The sequence below is a fragment of the Vulpes vulpes genome, chromosome 1 (genome assembly GCF_048418805.1).
Source record: "Vulpes vulpes isolate BD-2025 chromosome 1, VulVul3, whole genome shotgun sequence".
NCBI lineage: Eukaryota > Metazoa > Chordata > Mammalia > Carnivora > Canidae > Vulpes > Vulpes vulpes.
Window position 1 is genome coordinate 12,738,794 of NC_132780.1, and position 17,990 is coordinate 12,756,783.

At 52.8% G+C, this 17,990-nt stretch overlaps 2 protein-coding genes across 4 annotated transcripts; one reads left to right on the forward strand and one right to left on the reverse strand.

Annotated features, from left to right (window-relative positions):
- Window positions 1-2,800: 2,800 nt before the first annotated feature.
- RTN2 (reticulon 2) lies at window positions 2,801-11,280 on the reverse strand. 2 transcript variants are annotated; one of them, XM_026013937.2, is made up of 10 exons: window positions 11,033-11,280; window positions 9,126-9,170; window positions 8,535-9,005; window positions 8,165-8,431; window positions 5,376-5,583; window positions 4,893-5,031; window positions 4,682-4,751; window positions 4,509-4,555; window positions 3,569-3,627; window positions 2,801-3,258 (listed from the first exon to the last, which is right to left on the reverse strand). In XM_026013937.2, exons 1-10 carry the CDS (start codon window positions 11,064-11,066, stop codon window positions 3,177-3,179), a joined length of 1,422 nt encoding a protein of 473 aa, XP_025869722.2. In that variant the 5' UTR covers window positions 11,067-11,280; the 3' UTR covers window positions 2,801-3,176. The 2 variants fall into 2 exon arrangements, with proteins under 2 accessions (XP_025869722.2, XP_072611104.1); XM_072755003.1 differs by lacking the exons at window positions 8,165-8,431; window positions 8,535-9,005; window positions 9,126-9,170; window positions 11,033-11,280 and adding an exon at window positions 7,483-7,614.
- Window positions 11,281-11,344: 64 nt separating this feature from the next.
- Window positions 11,345-15,799, forward strand: PPM1N (protein phosphatase, Mg2+/Mn2+ dependent 1N (putative)). 2 transcript variants are annotated; one of them, XM_072754983.1, is made up of 5 exons: window positions 11,345-13,572; window positions 14,092-14,209; window positions 14,288-14,393; window positions 14,479-14,539; window positions 15,601-15,769. In XM_072754983.1, exons 1-5 carry the CDS (start codon window positions 12,658-12,660, stop codon window positions 15,637-15,639), a joined length of 1,239 nt encoding a protein of 412 aa, XP_072611084.1. In that variant the 5' UTR covers window positions 11,345-12,657; the 3' UTR covers window positions 15,640-15,769. The 2 variants fall into 2 exon arrangements, with proteins under 2 accessions (XP_072611084.1, XP_072611092.1); XM_072754991.1 differs by lacking the exon at window positions 14,479-14,539 and having other exon boundaries at window positions 15,601-15,799.
- The last annotated feature ends 2,191 nt before the right edge of the window (window positions 15,800-17,990 follow it).

The following is a 17,990-nucleotide window of genomic DNA, read 5'->3' on the forward strand; positions in this document are numbered from 1 at the left end:
CTGAATCTCCTTTCCTCCACATGTCCACTGACTCACTGCCCCCCCATCGCTCTGGCCTCTGCTCAAATACCACCACCTGGTGAGGTCTTCTTTGACCACTCAGTTTAAAATAGCAAGTCCTGGGGACGCCTGAGTGACTTAGTGGTCGAGCATCTGCCTCCCGCTCAGGGTTTGATCTTGAGTCCTGGGATCAAGTCCCACATCAGGCTCCTCATGGGGAACCTGCTTCTTCCTATGTCTCTTCCTCTCTCTGTGTGTGTCTCTCATGAATAAATAAATAAAACCTTAAAAAATTAAAATAGCAAGTCCTGGCACTCTATCCCCTTACCCTGACGGGCTTTTCTCCACTTCTGATCACCAGTTACCATATTCTATGCCTGTTGGCTTATAGTCTGTCTGTTCCCACTAGAATATCAGTTCCATTACAGTATGGACTTTGTTTTGGTTTATTTCTGAGTCCCTACTTCCTAAAGAGAGCTTGAGAACTTAGCATATGCTTGGTAAATGTTTGTAGGATGGATATAAGACCATGCTTCTCTGAGCCTCGGTTTCCTCATCTGAAAAACAAGATTAGTACAACTGATTCCAGTTGTGGAGGAATCACAATGAGCAGATGGATATAAAACTCTGGGGTGCACTCCCTAAAGGTTGTTTCAAACTCCAACCTGTTTCTAGATTCTTGTAAGGGTGCTAAGGATGGGCTTGGGGGCTTTAACCATTCTTGGACCCATAATTATTTTTTAAAGATTTTTATTTATTTATTCATGAGAGACACACAGGGAGAGGCAGAGACATAGGCAGAGGGAGAAGCAGGCTCTCTGCAGGGAGCCGGATGTGGGGCTCGATCCCAGGACCCTGGGATCATGACCTGAGCCAAAGGCAGACATTCAACTGAGCCACCCAAGTGCCCCGGACCCATAATTTCAACCAGTCCCTCTTTCTCCATTCATTTTTTATAGGTTTTTTGTTGTTGTAGTTAATTTTACTTTGAAGTAATCTCTACACCCAATGCGGGGCTCCAACTCACAACCCTGAGATCAAGAATAGAAGCTCCACTAAGCAAGCCAGACAGCATCTTCCATTCTTCATTACAAAGCGACACTATCATATGGAAAGTGTGAATAAAAACATATTTAGGAAATCTCATTATTTTTAAATTTGGAAATGGAGAACATGGTCCCTGCTTAGCAGGTCTAGATTCAAGCGAAGCCCCCTTAAGCTCTCTCTTTCTTTTTCTTTTCTTCTTTTTTGTTACATAGCTGCTGCTAGGCAACCCCTACACACAAAGACCGGGGCTGTAACTACTAGTCCTGCAACATCATTATCTATCTCCTAAAATGTGACATACGTCTCTAGCGGCAAGTGAGATGATTTTAGGTGTTGCACGAACAAACTGTTTAAATGTTAATACTTTTGTGTTTATTTTTACTCTTACCTTCTATTTCTAGCAAGTGATACTTACTTCCATAGACGTGAAGTAACTTTTTTTTTTTTTTCAAAGACATTTGTTTTCAGGGCACCTGGGTGCCTCAGTCGGTTAAGTGTTTGCCTTCAGCTCAGGTCATGATCTCAGGATCTTAGGATCCAGTCCTGCATCAGGCTCTCTGCTCAGTGAGCAACCTGCTTCTCCCTTCCCTCTGCTCGCTTATGCTCTCTCTCAAAAAATTAAATAAAAAATATATATTTTAAAGACATTTGTTTTGTTTTTAATTAACCGATTTAAAGAAAAATATTAGATGAAAAGCAGAGTGGGTGGTAGAAAGATCATGAAGGTTAATGAGGGAATGACTGAGATTCGGGGAAACAATGTCATAGCTCACAAGCAGCTTCTGTTTACTGGGCATTTAGTGTGTGCTAGGTCCTGCACCAAGGGCTTTACAAGTCCACACAGTTATGATGACAGTTTTCCATTTGAGGAAACTGAGGCTTCAAGAGGTGAAATTACCAGATACCTGGGTGGCTCAATGGTCCAGTATCTGCCTTTGGCTTAGGTCATGATCCCAGGGTCCTGGGATGAAGTCCCACATCAGGCTCCCTGCAGGGAGCCTGCTTCTCCCTCTGCCTATATCTTTGCCTCTCCCTGTGTGTGTCTATCATGAATAAATAAATACAATCCTTAAAAAAAAAAAAAAAAGGAAGTGAAGTCACTTGCTCAAGGTCACATGGCCAAGAGGTAGTGAAGCCGGGATTCAAATCCAGGTCTCTGGGTCATTAGCACCCAGTTTCCTGCCTCCTTCTCCCTTGGTTTTGGAATCTGAGGCCCAGAAAAGCCTGAGGCCCTTTACTTGGTCCCAAGGCAAGTAGATAGAAAGAGGTGGTTGGATGAGGGCATTTGAGAAAGAGAATAGACGTGGCTTCCTGACTTATTAGGTGTTGGGGCTGAGGAAGTAGGAATCTAGGGCTGTAACGAGGTCTCTTGCCTGGTGACAAGGTGGCAGAGGGGATATCCCTGAGCTGGAAATCAGGTAGGGCAATAAAAGGTGTGGACATGTTTGTGGAGGCAGTTGTCCAGAAGGCAGGTGGGCATGGGTCTGGGGCTCAGGTGAGAGGGCTGCCTGGCAGGTAGGGTGCGGGGATCGACTAGTGATGTCTGCCTTGGGCAGAGGCATGGAAAGCTGCCGTCAAACTAGCCCTGGGACAGAGGGTCTCTCAGCATCTTCCCCTCGATCATTTCATAATATAAACAGATTACGAGGGAGCTTCTTCTGGAAGGCTGGGGAAGGTTCCTCCGTGAATACCACTTAGGTGCTTTTCGGTGCAGGAAGGTGAAAGCTGGAGGAGGCTGGAAGCACAGGAGGCCTTGGGTTTTCCACAGGAGTCTTTATTACAGTGTAAATCCAAGCTCAGGCCTCCCCTGGGCCCCATGCAAAGCCCTGGCTTTGGGGCTAGTGGCGTCCAGGAGACACCAATCTCTCACGGCGCCTCCAGCGGCGGGGTCACGGAAGTGCAGGGCGGGTGCCCTATCTAGGCGACTACAAGTCCCAGCAGGCGCCACGGCCAAAGGTGCCTCGCCTTTCCGGGACTCCTAGAGCAGAGCCTCTTGGGAGATGTAGTCCTGGCCGCTCAGGAAATGGCTCGGGCGGAGGCGGAGGGAGGGCGGGGACGGAAGGGAGATGGAGTTGGGCAGAGGGCTGCAGGGGATGGGGGCAGGCGTCCCGAGGGCAGAGACACCCCTTTCATTCGGCTTTGGCTTTGGATCCAGAGACTGCAGCTGCTGCCGAGGCGAGGGCTCCGGACCCTGGGATCTTAGCTCGGATCCTGAGGGAGAAACAAGTGGAGTCATGAGGTGGGGCAAGAGACCCATAGGAATCTAAGAACTATGGGGAAATCTGGATGGGGGGCGGGGTGTGTGTGTGTGTGTGTGTGTGTGTGTGTGTGTGTGTGTGTTCGCGCGCGTGCAAACTGACTGCCCCGAGCCAGTCCTTGCCCTCCACCTAATGGCCTGAGTTGAAATTGTCTTTGAGGAGGGGACATTAACCCCAAGAAATTTAGGGATAGGTAATATCCGGGAAAAAGTTCCTAAGCTTCTCCCCTCCCCATCCCATCCATCTCCATCCCATGCCCTTACTTAGCTTTGATGTGGCTCAACTGATTGGTCACCAATCCCACATACTGGTCCATCTGGGCCTGGAAAAGACCAAAAAGGAGAGATTTGAGAGCTTCTTCCGGATTCATTCAGGAGGTTGCTTCCTCTCCCACCTCCAAATGAGAAATTGGGGAGAGTGGTCCATCACTGGACCTTCGACTCCAAGCCTAACAAAATACCCTTGAAAGTCAGAAGTTCAAGCTGAGGCGTCAGTCGATCGGGCCGAGCTCTGCGTGGGGAATGATGTCAGGTAGACACGCAGGAAATTGCCAGTAAGTCTGTTTCCCAGGAATGACTATTAATCTTCGAGTGAGTTGTACGTGCGTGTGTCTGTGTATGAGTCGGGTGAGAGTATGGGGCATCGGGGTTGGTTGTCAAGTCACTGCGTGGATTGACTTAAATACTAGTTTAAATCACAGTGTGACCGCCTTTGAGAGTCTTGATGATTCCAGCATGTGAGGGAGTTAGTACTATCTCTGGCAGACATGTGTATCATTTGGCTCTCAGCTGTGCCGGGAAAGGGAATGTCAGTCCATCTGCCTGTCTCCGGATAGGATATATGGCAGTTGGCCTCGGTTCTCTCAATGTTCTGGGCCACAGCCATCCCACCCAATGTTGACCGAGATGTCAGTCCCTGGCAGTTTTGGGGTGAAAGCATCGGTTAGTCCCCCTGCCTTGGGTTGGGGCAGGTCAATAGGATCCTGGCTCTGCTAAGGGGACCCCAATCAAAATGCTTATTATCTTTGGCTGGTGAAACATATCCGTTCTACTCTAGCTGTGTTGAGGAGGGGCCGTAAGCAGACCACCTGTGCCTGGCTGGGACATCTGTCAGTAGGACACTGGCTAGGGGGGGAGGGCGAGGGAGGAGTCAGACCACCTGTGTTTGCTGGGACACTGCCAATGGAGGGCCTGTCACACCCACCTGGTGTTGCCGGTACAGCAAGGGGACAGTGAATAAACCGATCACTCCTGTAAGCACAGAAATGGGGATCAGGGTTCTCCCAAGAGATTAACAGTTCCATCTAGAACCTTGTCCCCCACCAAAACCCAATGACCCACCTCCCCACCCTGCCCCCCACAGGTTTCCCTGCTCACCCAGAATGAGAAGCGTCAAACCGTTGAAGACGGCACCCACGAAGGTCAAGATGTAGAAGAGAAGGGCCAGCTGGAGGTGAGGGTCAGTGTCAGCAGAGCCCGCAGGGCAGTCCCCAGGCTGTGACCTTACCCAGCAATGGCCCTCCTACCCCCCAGGGGCAGCAAGGTGAAAGCTAGGAACCCAGGAGGGCAGTGGGGGTTTCGGGGGCACCTTGAGGGAGTCCACGAGGTCTTCTACCAGGAAGAAATGCCGCAGCTGGATGGCCATAGAGACCACTCGGGACGCGATCTGCTGGGACAAACGTTCCATCTGCTCCCGAGTCAGGGTCAGGTCCACATCCAGATAGGCCCTGGGACGACAAAGGGTGTCAGGCACCTCACTGTGTGGATCAGCCCAGTCTGAGGGGTGTGTCTGGGACATGGGCAATAACTAGGGGTTTGAGGAGGCCAGGTGTAGTGGCCTAGGGTCAAGGTCAGGGGCAAGAGATGGGGTCAAGGATTAAGGGTAAGATGTTAGGATCAGAGAAGTTAGGGCTGGAAATCGGGGTCAGAGTCGGGTTGGAGTCAGAAACAAGAACAGGGTGGGTCATGGTCAATGTGAGTTGTGCCTGGTTGGAGTTCAAGGGCCACACCACCCATTTGGTCAACACTAAGGTCTAGACAGAGGTCAAAGTTAGGGGCCAGGGGTTCTCACTGGAAGGGGTTGGCACCATCCCCCCGGTGCACGGCCTGCAGCACTTTTCGGTAAACCCTGAGAGAGATGGTGCCACAGAGCAGCAACAGGGCCACATGGGCGGTCACGGACACGATGCTAAAGTGCAGGAGGCAGAGCAGGGAGACCATGAGGCCTGTGAAGACCACTCCTGACGTCCTTGTGTCCTTCCAGTACAGCAGGTCCGCCACTGTGGAGGGAGAGGGGGCCATCAGGCTGGGCTTTGGACCTGGCCTGACTGATCTCTTGACCTTCCGCTTCCTGTCTCAGGGCTGAACCTTGACTTCTTGAACACACCTGGCCTGCACCTGAACTCAATTTCCCAATTTCTAGTTATCTTCTTTTATTCCGAGCTGCTTCCCCTCTTCTCCTGGAAAGCCCAAGTTAACCATCTAGCAAATTCCCTTAATCTCAGTCCTGCCCATAGAGTATGTGTGGATGCAATTTTTGGTCGTTGCTTATGAAAAATAGAATCATATATACACTTTTCTGCATCATGCACATCCTACTCTTTTCCCTCCTAGAATTCCTTCCTCGTCAGTTGGAATAGCTCTTAATTCATTCATTTTTTTAAAAGATTTTATTTATTCATTTGTCAGAGAAAGAGAGAGAGCACAAACAGAGGGAGTGACAGGCAGAGGGAGAAGCAATCTCCAGGCTGAGCAAGGAGCCTGATGCAAGATTGATCCTAGGACCCTGGGATCATGACCCGAGCCGAAGGCAGACACCCAACCCACTGAGCCACCCAGGCATCCCTCTTAATTCATTCTTTATAAGGGTTCCACAGTATTCTGTAGTGTGGCTGTACCATCGTTCATTTCATTCAACATTTATCTATTGCTGGGTCATTCATTTGGTTTCTTAACCCCCATTCCTCAACAGTGCTGTAAGCACCAGCCTTCTACAGATATTCTTACCTCCCTGCAGGGAGGTTCTATTTCTGAGATAGAATCCCAGACGTGAAATGGCCAGGTGGACTAGTGCTGCGTTTCTGAATGTCCTTAGTATTATCAGATTGCTTACTAGCAGAACTATTAACAATTTTCATTTCCATGAGCAACTTGAGAGTGATCTTTTCTCACATCCTGCCCGACAATGGGTGTTATTGTTCTTTTCATTTTTTGCCAACCTGACAAGTGTAAAGTGGTATCTTCTTGATACTCCCACCAGCACACACTTCTAAGTCCTAAATGTATTAAAAATACCATCCTCAAAAAAAAAAAAAAAAAATACCATCCTCCTTTCTAAGCCTTGATTCAAATTTCTGACTCCTTTCTGAGATGCTAAATTTGCCTCACAAGCCCACCCTGAGTCCTGACCTCCAGACTCTAATGTTTCATTTTTTGGGGTGTGGAGGGGGGCTCTATGTACAACCTGGGGCTTGAACTTGCCACTGGAGATCAGTGGCTCTACCCACTGAGCCAGCCAGGTGCCCCTCCAACGTTTCATTTTGCCCATCTAAATGTTAACAGCCTTCCCAATAATGTGATCCCATCTGAGACCTGAACCAGGAGTCCAATACCCTTCCAGATGCTCCACCCTCTGACCCTCACTTGGATCAAGTTCTGATCCTTCCAGACTGATCCCCCTCAGAGTCTGACTCCCCTCACTTCTGTATCCTCCTGATAACACGTCCTCTCATCTATCTCTAACTAGGGCAGGCCTCCCCCTACCCGCAATGCAGGGCCCTCCCTTGCAGGCTTCCCAGGGCCAGTGCCAACTGGTGGGGGAGGGGCCGGGTCGTCTTAGGCGGGGGCTAAGTTTAGGCACGCTGGGGGGAGGGGGCCTGGCCCACAGCTGTGCTGGCCTGTCCAGGTCCTGAGTGACAGCGCCGCCTGGGCCTGAGGCTGGGGGAAGGGGGCCTCCCTGCTCTCAGGCCCCAAAACCTCCGCTCGGGGGAGAGGGGACCCCACGCTCCCTCCACTCCCTCTCTAGACACCCCCACAACCCCCCGGCCTCCGCCGGCAGCTCCAGGGAATCTGGGACCAGTAGGAAACATACCCGCAGATTTGAGGGGCATAAGAGAGAATCTGGACCCATTGACGCCGTTCCCCAACCCCGGTCCCACCAGCCCGCTCCGCAAGCCCACCTTTACTCCCCATCTCGGCTCCAAGTGAGAGGCTGCGGACACCGCTACTTCTCAGGGATTTTGCCCGCTTCGGTGGAACTCGGAGGGAGGGAGTAGGGGGCGGGGCCCCTTTGTACCCAGCCAATGGCTCTCCCTAGAGGTGGGGACAGTTCCAGAAAGGGGTGGCTTTCTTTGTAAACACCCAAAGGCAGTGCTGTCTGTAATCAACCCACGGCCATTCGTGGAGGCTAAGCGTATTTTAGAGGAAGGTGGGGTCTGTTTGCAACGGGCCAACGGATGCGGTCAGGGCAGAGGAGCGTTGCAAAAAGGCGCAGAGTTTACTTTTTAATGTCCCATGGCCACAACCAGAAGACAGCAGTTATTTTTTCAGGGATCTGTCCTGCCCAAAAGCAGCCTCTAGGAGGAGCACCTCAAAAGAGGGATTTTATTTTTAGCCACCAGCCAATCGTAATGCTCAGAGGAGGGCTCAAGTCTCAACGTGGGAGGGACAACTATGTAAAAAGCCAATGGCAAACTTAGATAACGGGAAAATTTGCCTAAAAGGGCGGAGTTTATATCTAGCCAATGGCAATACCTTCTCTTCTCCAGGATCCTCACTTCCTTCGCGAGGTAGGTCCCTTTAAATGCCGACCCTCCCACTTTCGCTGTGGTCCAAAGGAGCACCTTCACTCACGCACATTACCTAGAAGGAGTGGTTCCAGTGTGAATTCTGATTGGTCCGTGCTATCGAGGCACTGCCCCGTGATTGGCTCCTGCTCCAGATGCCCCCGCGGCTCTTCCTCCTTCTGGTCCAGGGAGGGCTCATCAGGCCAAGAGTTCGAATCCCGGGATCGGGGTGGGGACGGGGTACCCGCCTGAGGGGTTCCAGAGCCCGGGCTGGGCTGCGGAGTCAAGACTTCCGGCGGCGGCGGCGGTAAGGACTGAGGGAGTCCAAGTTGTAGGTCCAGTTCTGGCGCGTTAGAAAGAGAAGGCCGTGAGTTTTCACCTTGGAGCTGCCCTGAGGAGAGACCACCCACCCTGTGGCTTCGGTCCCAGCACCTCTGACATCTCACCTTTCCCAGCCTCTCCAGCCTCCGAGCCGTCGGGCTCCTCGTCCTCCAGTGGGGTGGAGCTACTTGTGGCAGAGTCTTCTCCGGACCCCGCTCCCCGGGCCGCCCAGCCCAGCTGGTCCAGCTGGAGCCCTAGGTCCTCCAGGGGGCGTCCGGCCGGAGGGGCAGTTTCAGGGCCACTGCGGCGCCCAGGTTCCGGGGATTGGCTCAGGCTGGGGATGCTCTCCAAACTGTCGCCCAGGCCAGGCTGAGGGGGCGGGTCTCGCGGTTCAGAGACTGAGCGGCCCTGGGGTCGGGGGCGGCGGGCAGCTGAATCCCGGCGGGCCCCAGAGCCCACCACACCATCAAAGGCGATGTAGGAGAAGGTCAGCTCCCGAGGGGTACCCCAGTCCTGCGACGTGGTCTCTTCCTCCTCGTCCTCTGAGAATTCTCGGGCTGTGTGAAGCTCCCGAAAATCTGAGTCGTCATTCCCTCCTGCAGTGAGCAAAGGAGGGTATGAGCTACTCTAAGTGGGACCCTGACCCTCTCTTCAACCCCCCGGCCCAGCTGTGAGCCCCTTCAAGGCTCACTCTCACATCCTCCCCCTCCACTTACCTTCTGTGGAGTCAGGGGTAGAGGAGGCTGTAGACGGAGCTTCTTCTGCGAGAAGGAAAGAATCGAAGATTCTTAGAAGCTTAGACTGTCGGAATCACAGAAGTGTGCCAGTCCTGGAAACTTGGACGGTCCGAATTAAGGAATCTTAGAATAGTTGAATCACAGGACCTTTAGAACATTCTACAGACTGTAAAACCTTACTATAGTGCTATCAGAAGTTCCCCCTTATAAGCTCAAATCCAGGGATTTTGTTTTTAAAGATTTTATTTATTTATTCATGAGAGACACAGAGAGAGAGGCAGAAACATTGGCAGAGGGAGAAGCAGGCTCCCTGCAGGGAGCCCAATGCTGGACTCAATCCCAGGACCCCAGAATCATGACTGAGCCAAAGGCAGAAGCTCAACCACTGAGCCACCCGGGTGCCCCTCAAATCCAGGAATCTTAATCTTAGAGTCTTCAAATTAGGAATTTTAGGAGGCTTCAATCAGTTATTCTTTCAAAAACCTTTTATTGAACACCTACTATGTACCAGGCACTGTTTTAGACTGAGAATACAAATATGAACAAAACAGACAAAATCTCTGCCTTGTAGGGCTTATACTACGTGGTTGAGATAGACAGTACACAAATATATGATGCTGGGTGCTAAGTGTGCAGAAAACAATAAAGCAGGGTAAGGGAAGTGAAAGTGAGAGGATGCTATTTCACACAGGTGGATCAGGAAGACTTCTATGATAAGATTACATTTAAGCAGAGACTTGAATGAAGTGAGGAATCCTACAGGTGTCTAGGGAAGAGTCTTGCAGGCAGAGAAAAAAGTCCAGTGCAAAGGCCCTGAGACAGGCACTATGCTTGGCAAATCTGAGGAACAGAGAGGTGGAATAGAGTGACTGGGAGGAAGAAGGGTGGGAGATGAGGGCAGAGAGAGGTAGGTAGGGATTATGTAGGGCCTTCCTTTGTAAGCCAAAGTAAGGGCAAGATCTTAGGATGCTGGGATGATGTCTTTAATGTTGAAATAACAAATGCTCAGAATTTTGGCATCTGGACTCCTAGGACATGCAAGTGGCCAGATCTGAGAGTGTTGAAATTCTCAGCTGCGGGAACCACGGGGGTATGAGACAGAAGATGTTAGCCCAGGACTGTTAGAGCCCTGATCTCAGAGATCGTGAGGATCAGATAAGGCATTTTTCAATTGTGGAACCTAGCCCCTCAAAGCTAGCTTGGGGTTTTGCCTACAGGAGATGCTCAATGCTGCTTGGAAACTGAAATCAGATGCACACCCCCCACCCCCGTTCCCACCTCGTTTTGGCAGCTGGGGAATCGGAGGCCCGGAGTAGAATGGGTGTCTTCCAGGGTTACTACTAATCAGTGGTAAAGCTCAAGTAAGGACCCAGGAGTCCTGGCCCCAACCCAGGGATAGCTGTTTCCAAGGGACAGGATGTTGGACAATTTGGGCGAGGTCGGGGAAGCCTCTGGGTCTGGGCAGAAGACGGAGGTGGGATGCGAAGATGGATGATGGGGGTGGAGTGTGGATCCCTCTTCTTTATCCTGGCTCTACCCCTCCGTTCAACTCCCCTCCCCGCAGGCTGCGGCCAGCACCAGGGCGAGGGGACAGCTCCCGGAGAGCGTCCTCATCCCTGGGTGGGGTCCGGCGCCATATCCTAGAGCCCGGCGCGACCCTCGCCAGTTACCTCGGTGCCCCCCACCTCCGCCTGGACTCACTCAGGTCCTCCGGGTCAGGCTGCCCCCGTCGCCACTGGAATGCGGGGGGAGGGGAGAGCTTCCTTTGTCTCCTTCATCTCCTCCCCCATCCCAATTCTCCCGCGACCCGGCACGGAGGGGTTACTGGGGAGGAGCCCACCCGGGCCTCTGGGCCCCACACCAGGCCTGAGCTTTCCCCTACTCACTGCAGTGGGCGAAGACCGGCAGGACCTGCCCCATGGCCCTCCTCGGGCCTGCATCGGGACCCCCGCCCACTCCGGCCACGCCGCCCTGGGCCTGGGGCCGCGGGCGCTCATCTCCGCCGCGCCCACGACGCCGCCGCCATCCTCGCCGCCTCCTCCTCCGGGGCCGCTCCAGCAGCAGCAGCAGCAGCACCCGCCGCCGCCGCCCTCTGCTCCGCTCGGCGGGGGCGGGCGGGGCCGCGGTGGGGAAGGCACTGCAGCGCGGGGCCGGGGGCGGGGCCAGAGGACCAGCGGGCGGAGCTCAGAAGCGGGCGGGGGGCGGGTAAACACCAAGGGGCAAAGGGGGGCGTGGCCTTCCTACAAGGGGGGCGGGGCTAAGAGGTTATGCTACTAGGCGGAAAAGGCGCGGAAGGCGGTCTGAAGGGCGGGGCCTGATGGACGGGGCGCGGCCTCTAGCGGAAGAGAGGAGGAGCCTAGAGTAGGACCCGGGGAGGGGCTCGGGGGGAGAAGGATGGACGCGCCTAGAATGAGGGCGTGGATCTCAGTATGGGTTGGGGCGGAGCCAGGGGAGGCATTCAGCAGAGGATGTAAAGACCACCGCTCTGAGGAGGGGTCGGAGCTGAGAACCCCAGAGGGAGTGGGATAGGGGGCGGGAGAAACTACACGGAAAGTTTGAGGCAAGGGGAGGAGCTTAGATGTGGGCGGGGCTTAAGTTAAGTTAGAATTAAGCAGGTAGTTGGGCGGGGTCAAAGACGGAGAAGGTAGAGGCGTGGCCTAGAAAAAGGAAAGAGCAGGCAAGGAAGGGGCGCAGCCCAGAGGGTAGGAGAAACCTACAGAGCAGGGGGCCAGGCTCCCCAGAATGTGGGGACTGGGTCTGTAGTTAAGGGGCGGAGCTAAGACTGAAAATTAGGAGTGTCTGAGGCTATGTGCTTGAATGCACGGGTAGGACCTGGAAACAGAGAAAACGAAGACCCGGGGCAAGACCCAGAAGTGGAGCGGTCGAACTGAAAAAATAAAGGATTTAAAGATTTTGAAACTGGGGAGGTTGGGGGGCAGGACACTAAACTAACGGTGTATAGAACACGGATTCTAAAGCTCTTTCCGAAACACTCTTTACTTCTTTTATGACTCAGTTTCCTCTTCGGTACATCGGAGATGATGTAAAATAGTGGTAGCGCATGGTAAGTGCTGTTTACTACTATTTTTTCGTGACCCAGATCCCCAAACGTCATTTTGAAGATACAGGAGAGGGATCCCTGGGTGGCGCAGCGGTTTGGCGCCTGCCTTTGGCCCAGGGCGCGATCCTGGAGACCCGGGATCGAGTCCCATGTCGGGCTCCCGGTGCATGGAGCGTGCTTCTCCTCCCTCTGCCTGTGTCTCTGCCTCTCTCTCTCTCTGTGACTATCATAAATAAAATAAAATTAAAAAAAAAAAAAAGAACTGCTGAAGATACAGGAGAGAAGACACCCCAAGAGTCCAATCTCTTCTAGTAACTCGACTTGAGTGCAGGTCAAGGGTACAGGAAGGAGATTTAGGTGGTTTAAAATCTCACAGTGGAGGGGATTAATGGAGTTGGGGAGGGGGGGTAGGTGCAGACGGTGGAGGCGTCCTGATCCCAGGGCTGAAGAATGGCTGCCTTTGCCCGCCTGCTGGAGCATCTCCTCTGGCCAGCTTGCAAAAAACAGGAGGCAGAGGAGGAAGAGGAGGGGCGCAGGTCTCACCACGGGCCTCGGTCGCTCCTGGACGCGCCGCGATGCGTCCAGCGGCCGCACGGGGGTGCGGCGGCGTCTTGCGGCTTGCGCTTCGGGGCCAGCGCTGTGCAGGGCTGGCGCGCGCACATGGAGGACGCGCACTGCGCTTGGCTCGAGCTGCCCGGGCTACCCCCAGGCTGGGCATTCTTCGCGGTCCTCGACGGCCACGGCGGGGCGCGAGCTGCCCTATTCGGTGCGCGCCACCTGCCGGGCCACGTGCTAGAGGCTCTTGGCCCCTCGCCGGGCGAGCCCGAGGGAGTGCGCGGGGCGCTACGCGGAGCCTTCCTGAGCGCGGACGCACGCCTGCGTGCGCTCTGGCCTCGTGGCGAGCCGGGGGGCACCACGGCCGTGGCTTTGCTAGTCTCCCCGCGTTTTCTGTACCTGGCGCATTGCGGTGACTCCCGAGCGATGCTGAGTCGCGCCGGCGCCGTGGCCTTCAGCACCGAGGACCATCGGCCCCTCCGGCCCCGGGAACGGGAGCGCATCCACAACGCGGGGGGCACCATCCGCCGCCGGCGCCTCGAAGGCTCACTGGCAGTATCCCGAGCGCTGGGAGACTTTGCTTACAAAGAGGCTCCGGGAAGGCCCCCTGAGCTGCAGCTCGTTTCTGCGGAGCCTGAGGTCACCGCCCTGGCTCGCCAGGCTGAGGACGAGTTCCTGCTATTGGCCTCTGACGGTGTGTGGGACGCGATGTCTGGCGCTGCTCTGGCGGGACTGGTGGCATCGCGCCTCCGCTTGGGCCTGGCCCCGGAGCTTCTCTGCGCGCAGCTATTGGACACGTGTCTGTGCAAGGTCCTAGGGGCGGGGCTTGGAGTCACTGAGGGGAAGAATTTAAAGGATCTAGGGAGTAAGGGATTTTGAGGAAGGGGCTCCCTCGAACTACAGGAGGGGGTTAGGCTTCAGTGAAGGGCGTGGCCTGCCGAGTGGGCAGGGCCAAAACATGGAGGGGCAGAGACAGAGGGCTGTCTGTGCAAGATCCGAAAGCCATAGTGATGGATAGGTAAGTGGGAGGGGCCTAAGAGAAAGGCGTGGTCTTTCTTGGGATTTAGTAGTGGATCCTGAGGTCTGATTCATGCCTTTATGAAGAGCAGCAGGACGGCGGAGTGGGAGGAGCCTCGGCGAAGGGGCAGGGTTCTCTGATAGAGTGCGGCGAGGACAGTGAGAGGTCTAGGTGACCCGTCCTGGTGAGAGGACTTGGTTTACACTGGCAGAGAAACGGCCCTAACCAGATTGGGGAGGAGGACACTAGAAGGCTGAGATTGTTGGGAAGCTCTGCATCCCATCAGGCTCCTTTTTCTCCACTTTCTCCAGGGCAGCCTGGACAACATGACCTGCATCCTGGTCTGCTTCCCCGGGGCCCCCAGGCCTTGTGAGGAGGCGATCAGGAAGGAGTTAGCGCTGGACACAGCCCTGGGCCACAGGGTCGCCGGTGAGGAGGCTCCAAGAGCATAGCGGGAAGGGTGGTCAGTGGGCAAGGACACCCCCATAATCCTTCCCTCCTTCTCAGCACTGTGTTCCTCTGCTCAGGAGCCCCCCAGCCTGAACACGGTTTTCTGGACTCTGGCCTCAGAGGACATCCCAGATTTACCTCCTGGGGGAGGGCTGCACTGCAAGTGAGTGTGGGGGGCGTGGTGAGGTGTAATGGGGGGAGGGGTAGTAGAAGGAGGGTCCCCTGCTGGGCCTCTCTCTGCTCTCCAGGGCCGCTGTCATTGCTGAAGTTTATTCTCAGCTCTACCAAGCCTCAGGACACCAAAGGCAGGTAAGGACTTCATGTTCTTGAATGTTTCTCTTGGAAGCATGTAACCCAGCCCTCCTACCTCCTTTAGTGTTGGAGGAGTTGAGGAGACAAGCGGCTTTCCTGATATATTAATAAATTCTCACTCCTGGCCCTGAATCATTGTGCTAGACATGATAGGGGCAGGGGAGGGGGGAAGCAGAAGCAGAGAAGAGACTGCCTCTCTTCCCAAGAAATGTGTCCCCTGCATTAGCCTGTACAACCCATTATCCCAAGCACCACCCCTTTCATCCATAAATAAGGCAGAAAAATTCAAGGAATGTTTATGACCAATCTCAAGACCTGGATGTGAGGATGGTCAGGGTCTTGGATGAGTGAGTAGGGCCTAGATAGCTTACAAGAATTTGGAGCTATCCAAAGAGGTGGTGGATGGAGCCAAATAAAGTCAGGCAAGGGGTGGGAGTCCGGGAGGAAATGGAGGGAGGGGAGATTGTTGATAGTTCCCCAGCAGCAGAAGGAGGTATTTGTCAAGATTGTTTGATTTGTAATCGACAGAAACCCAATTCCACCTGGGACAGAAAAACAAGGAACTTACTGGGTCACTTAATTGAAGAGTTCAGGCATAAGGCATTGACTACATCCAGTTCTCAGATATCAGGAACCATCTCTTGGTTTTATTTTCTCTGCATTGACTTCATTTCCAGGCAGGATCTCCACATGAGGTAGCAGAGAGTTGCAGCTCTAGCAGCCTCATGTCCCAGGAGCCCAACATCCCCAGTGGAGAGAATTCACCAGGTTCCCAGTAGCGGAAGCTCTGGTTCCATGGCTGGTTCTCACTGGTCACACTGGCCCACATGTCTGATCAGTCACTGTGTCTCTGACTGGCCAGGCTGGGGTCACATGCCCACCCCTAGGACTTGGGGCTGAGGTCCACTCCACCCAACCCAGAAGGATTGATGGACAGATGGGGAATGGCGGCCCCTCAAAGAAAAATAAAAGTGGTGGTTCCAGAATAAAGGGAAGCAGATACGGAGAACCAAGGGGAGGTTCTTATCAGCCGTTTCCCACCTTCTTTGTTACAAAAGGGCCCAACTGGGGCCAGAAAGCCCACTGGCACCCACTGAAACTCTTCCTTTGGAGGCCTGACAGCTGTTGCCCTTTGAGGACCCTGTGCCCAGCCAGGGCCTCAAAGGAACTGAGGAAGAAGACTCCCCTTCCCCAGCTACACAGGCCAGCGGAAGGAAGACAACCCGAGGGAGGAACCCCAGAATGCTTATTTCCCCTTCTCCTACTTCCCTCTCACACAAAGTCTTATGGGGAAATTCCACCCATCTGAACTTAAAAGGAAAAAAAAAAACCACCCCAAACCAAATCAAATGCTTCTGAAATATTTTAAGCTGAATGGATCCTTGAGTGATAACCCAGTTCAATAACCTTCTCTTCCCTTCCCATTTTTTCATCTGTTTTGGAGGGAGTTAGGAGAGAAGACTTATTGTTAAATTTTAATGATATAACTCAAAATAAATTTCATATATGTATGTATGTATGTATAAAAAACCCTAGACCTTATTTCTCTTGTCATGGGGCAGCTATGTATTGGGCATCTGCTGTGTGCTAGGCTCTGCTCACAGCCATCAACCAGGTGGGACCACTGAAATCCCTGCCACCCCGAGGGACACACCTCCTAGTGTGTGGGGAGACAGCGAACAAGGAAGCAGATATTACCATCTCAGATACTGATAAGTGTCTTACGGCAAATAAAACAGGGTAGGGTGATAAGATGTCTAGGGGGGCTACTTTGTTTTTTAAATTGTATTCTTTTTTTTTTAAGACTTTATTTATTTATTTGACAGAGCACACACAAGTAGGAGGAGTGGTAGAGTGTGAAGCAGACACCCTGCTGAGCAGGGAGCTGGATGTGGGGCTTGATCCCAGAACCCCGGGATCACAACCTGAGCCAAAGGCAGATGCCCAACTGACTGAGCCATCCAGGCACCCCCCCCCCCTTTTTTTGAATGGGTAATAAGTTCACTGGATTCAGAATTCAAAGGGTACAAAATGGTATACAAAAATGAAAAGTCTTTCTCCTCCCTACCCCTTAGCCACTCAATTTCACACCTGGGGTTTTCTTTTTATTTTTTTAAAGATTTATTTATTTATTTATTTATTTATTTATTTATTTATTTATGAGAGAGAGAGAGAGGCAGAGACACAGACAGAGGGAGAAGCAGGCTCCATGCCGGGAGCCCGATGCAGGACTCGATCCCGGGACTCCAGGATCGTGCCCTGGGCCAAAGGCAGGTGCTAAACCGCTGAGCCACCCAGGGTTCCCCCCCACCTGGGGTTTTAAACAGGGGGATCCGGGGAGATCTCTGAGAAGAGTGCAAAGATCACAGAGAAGAGTGTCCCAAGGCACAATAGTCAGTGCAAAAGCCTAGAGGCTGGACGGAACCTGGTATTTTCAAGATGAAGTTTGATATGTCTCGAGATGTCTATGACCATCAAATGCCCATTCTCTATCCTATTAGTAACCACTGTAATGAGTTTGGAGTGGATCTTTCCAGACCTTTTACTCGGCTGTGTGTGGTAGCTTTGGTGTTTCCTTGATTTTTTTTTTTTTTTCATACCGTGTATCATTTGGCAGTTACTTTTTTTCCTCTCGGTGATACCTTGGAGACTACTTTCATGCCGTTTACACACCTCTTTTTTTTTTTTTTCTGCTGCCCAGCACTGCAGACAAGGTACAATGTACAATGGTTTTGCTATCCATTCTCCTCTTGATGGATGGTTTTTTTTTTTTTTTTTAAGCTAGTATTTACTTATTTGAGAGAGACAGAGAGCATAAGCAGGACGGTGGGGCTGAGGGAGAGGGAGAAGCAGACTCCCTGCTGAGCAGACAGTCCCATGTGGGGCTCCAACCCCAGGACCGTGAGATCATGACCTGAACCAAAGGCAGATGCTTTAACTAACTGAGTCACCCAGGTGCCCCTTGACAGACATTCAAACTATTTCCAATTTTTTGCCTTCACATCACTGCTGCCACAAAGATCCTTGATCAGGCTTCTTGTGTACACATGCCACTTTCTCTAGCACAAGGGTCCTGTTACCTGTGTTGTACAGCACCTGAGCTCAGAATGGTTTGTACAGGGCCGCCTGGGTGGCTCAGTGGTTGAGCATCTGCCTTCCACTCAGGGCGTGATCCCAGATCTGGGGATCCAGTCCTGCATCAGGCTCCCTGTGAGGAGACTGCCTCTCCTTCTGTCACTGTCTTTGTCTCTGTCTCTCTGTGTCTCTCATGAATAAATAAATAAAATATTTTAAAAAATGGTTTTACATTTTTAAAAGGATCAGAGGAAAAACGGAATATGTGAAAGAGCCCCTAGGTCTGATATGCCTGAAATATTTACTATTTGGACCTTTATAGAAAAATTTGCTAAAGTGCTAGCCCTCTACAGAAGGACTAGCCCTCACCCTC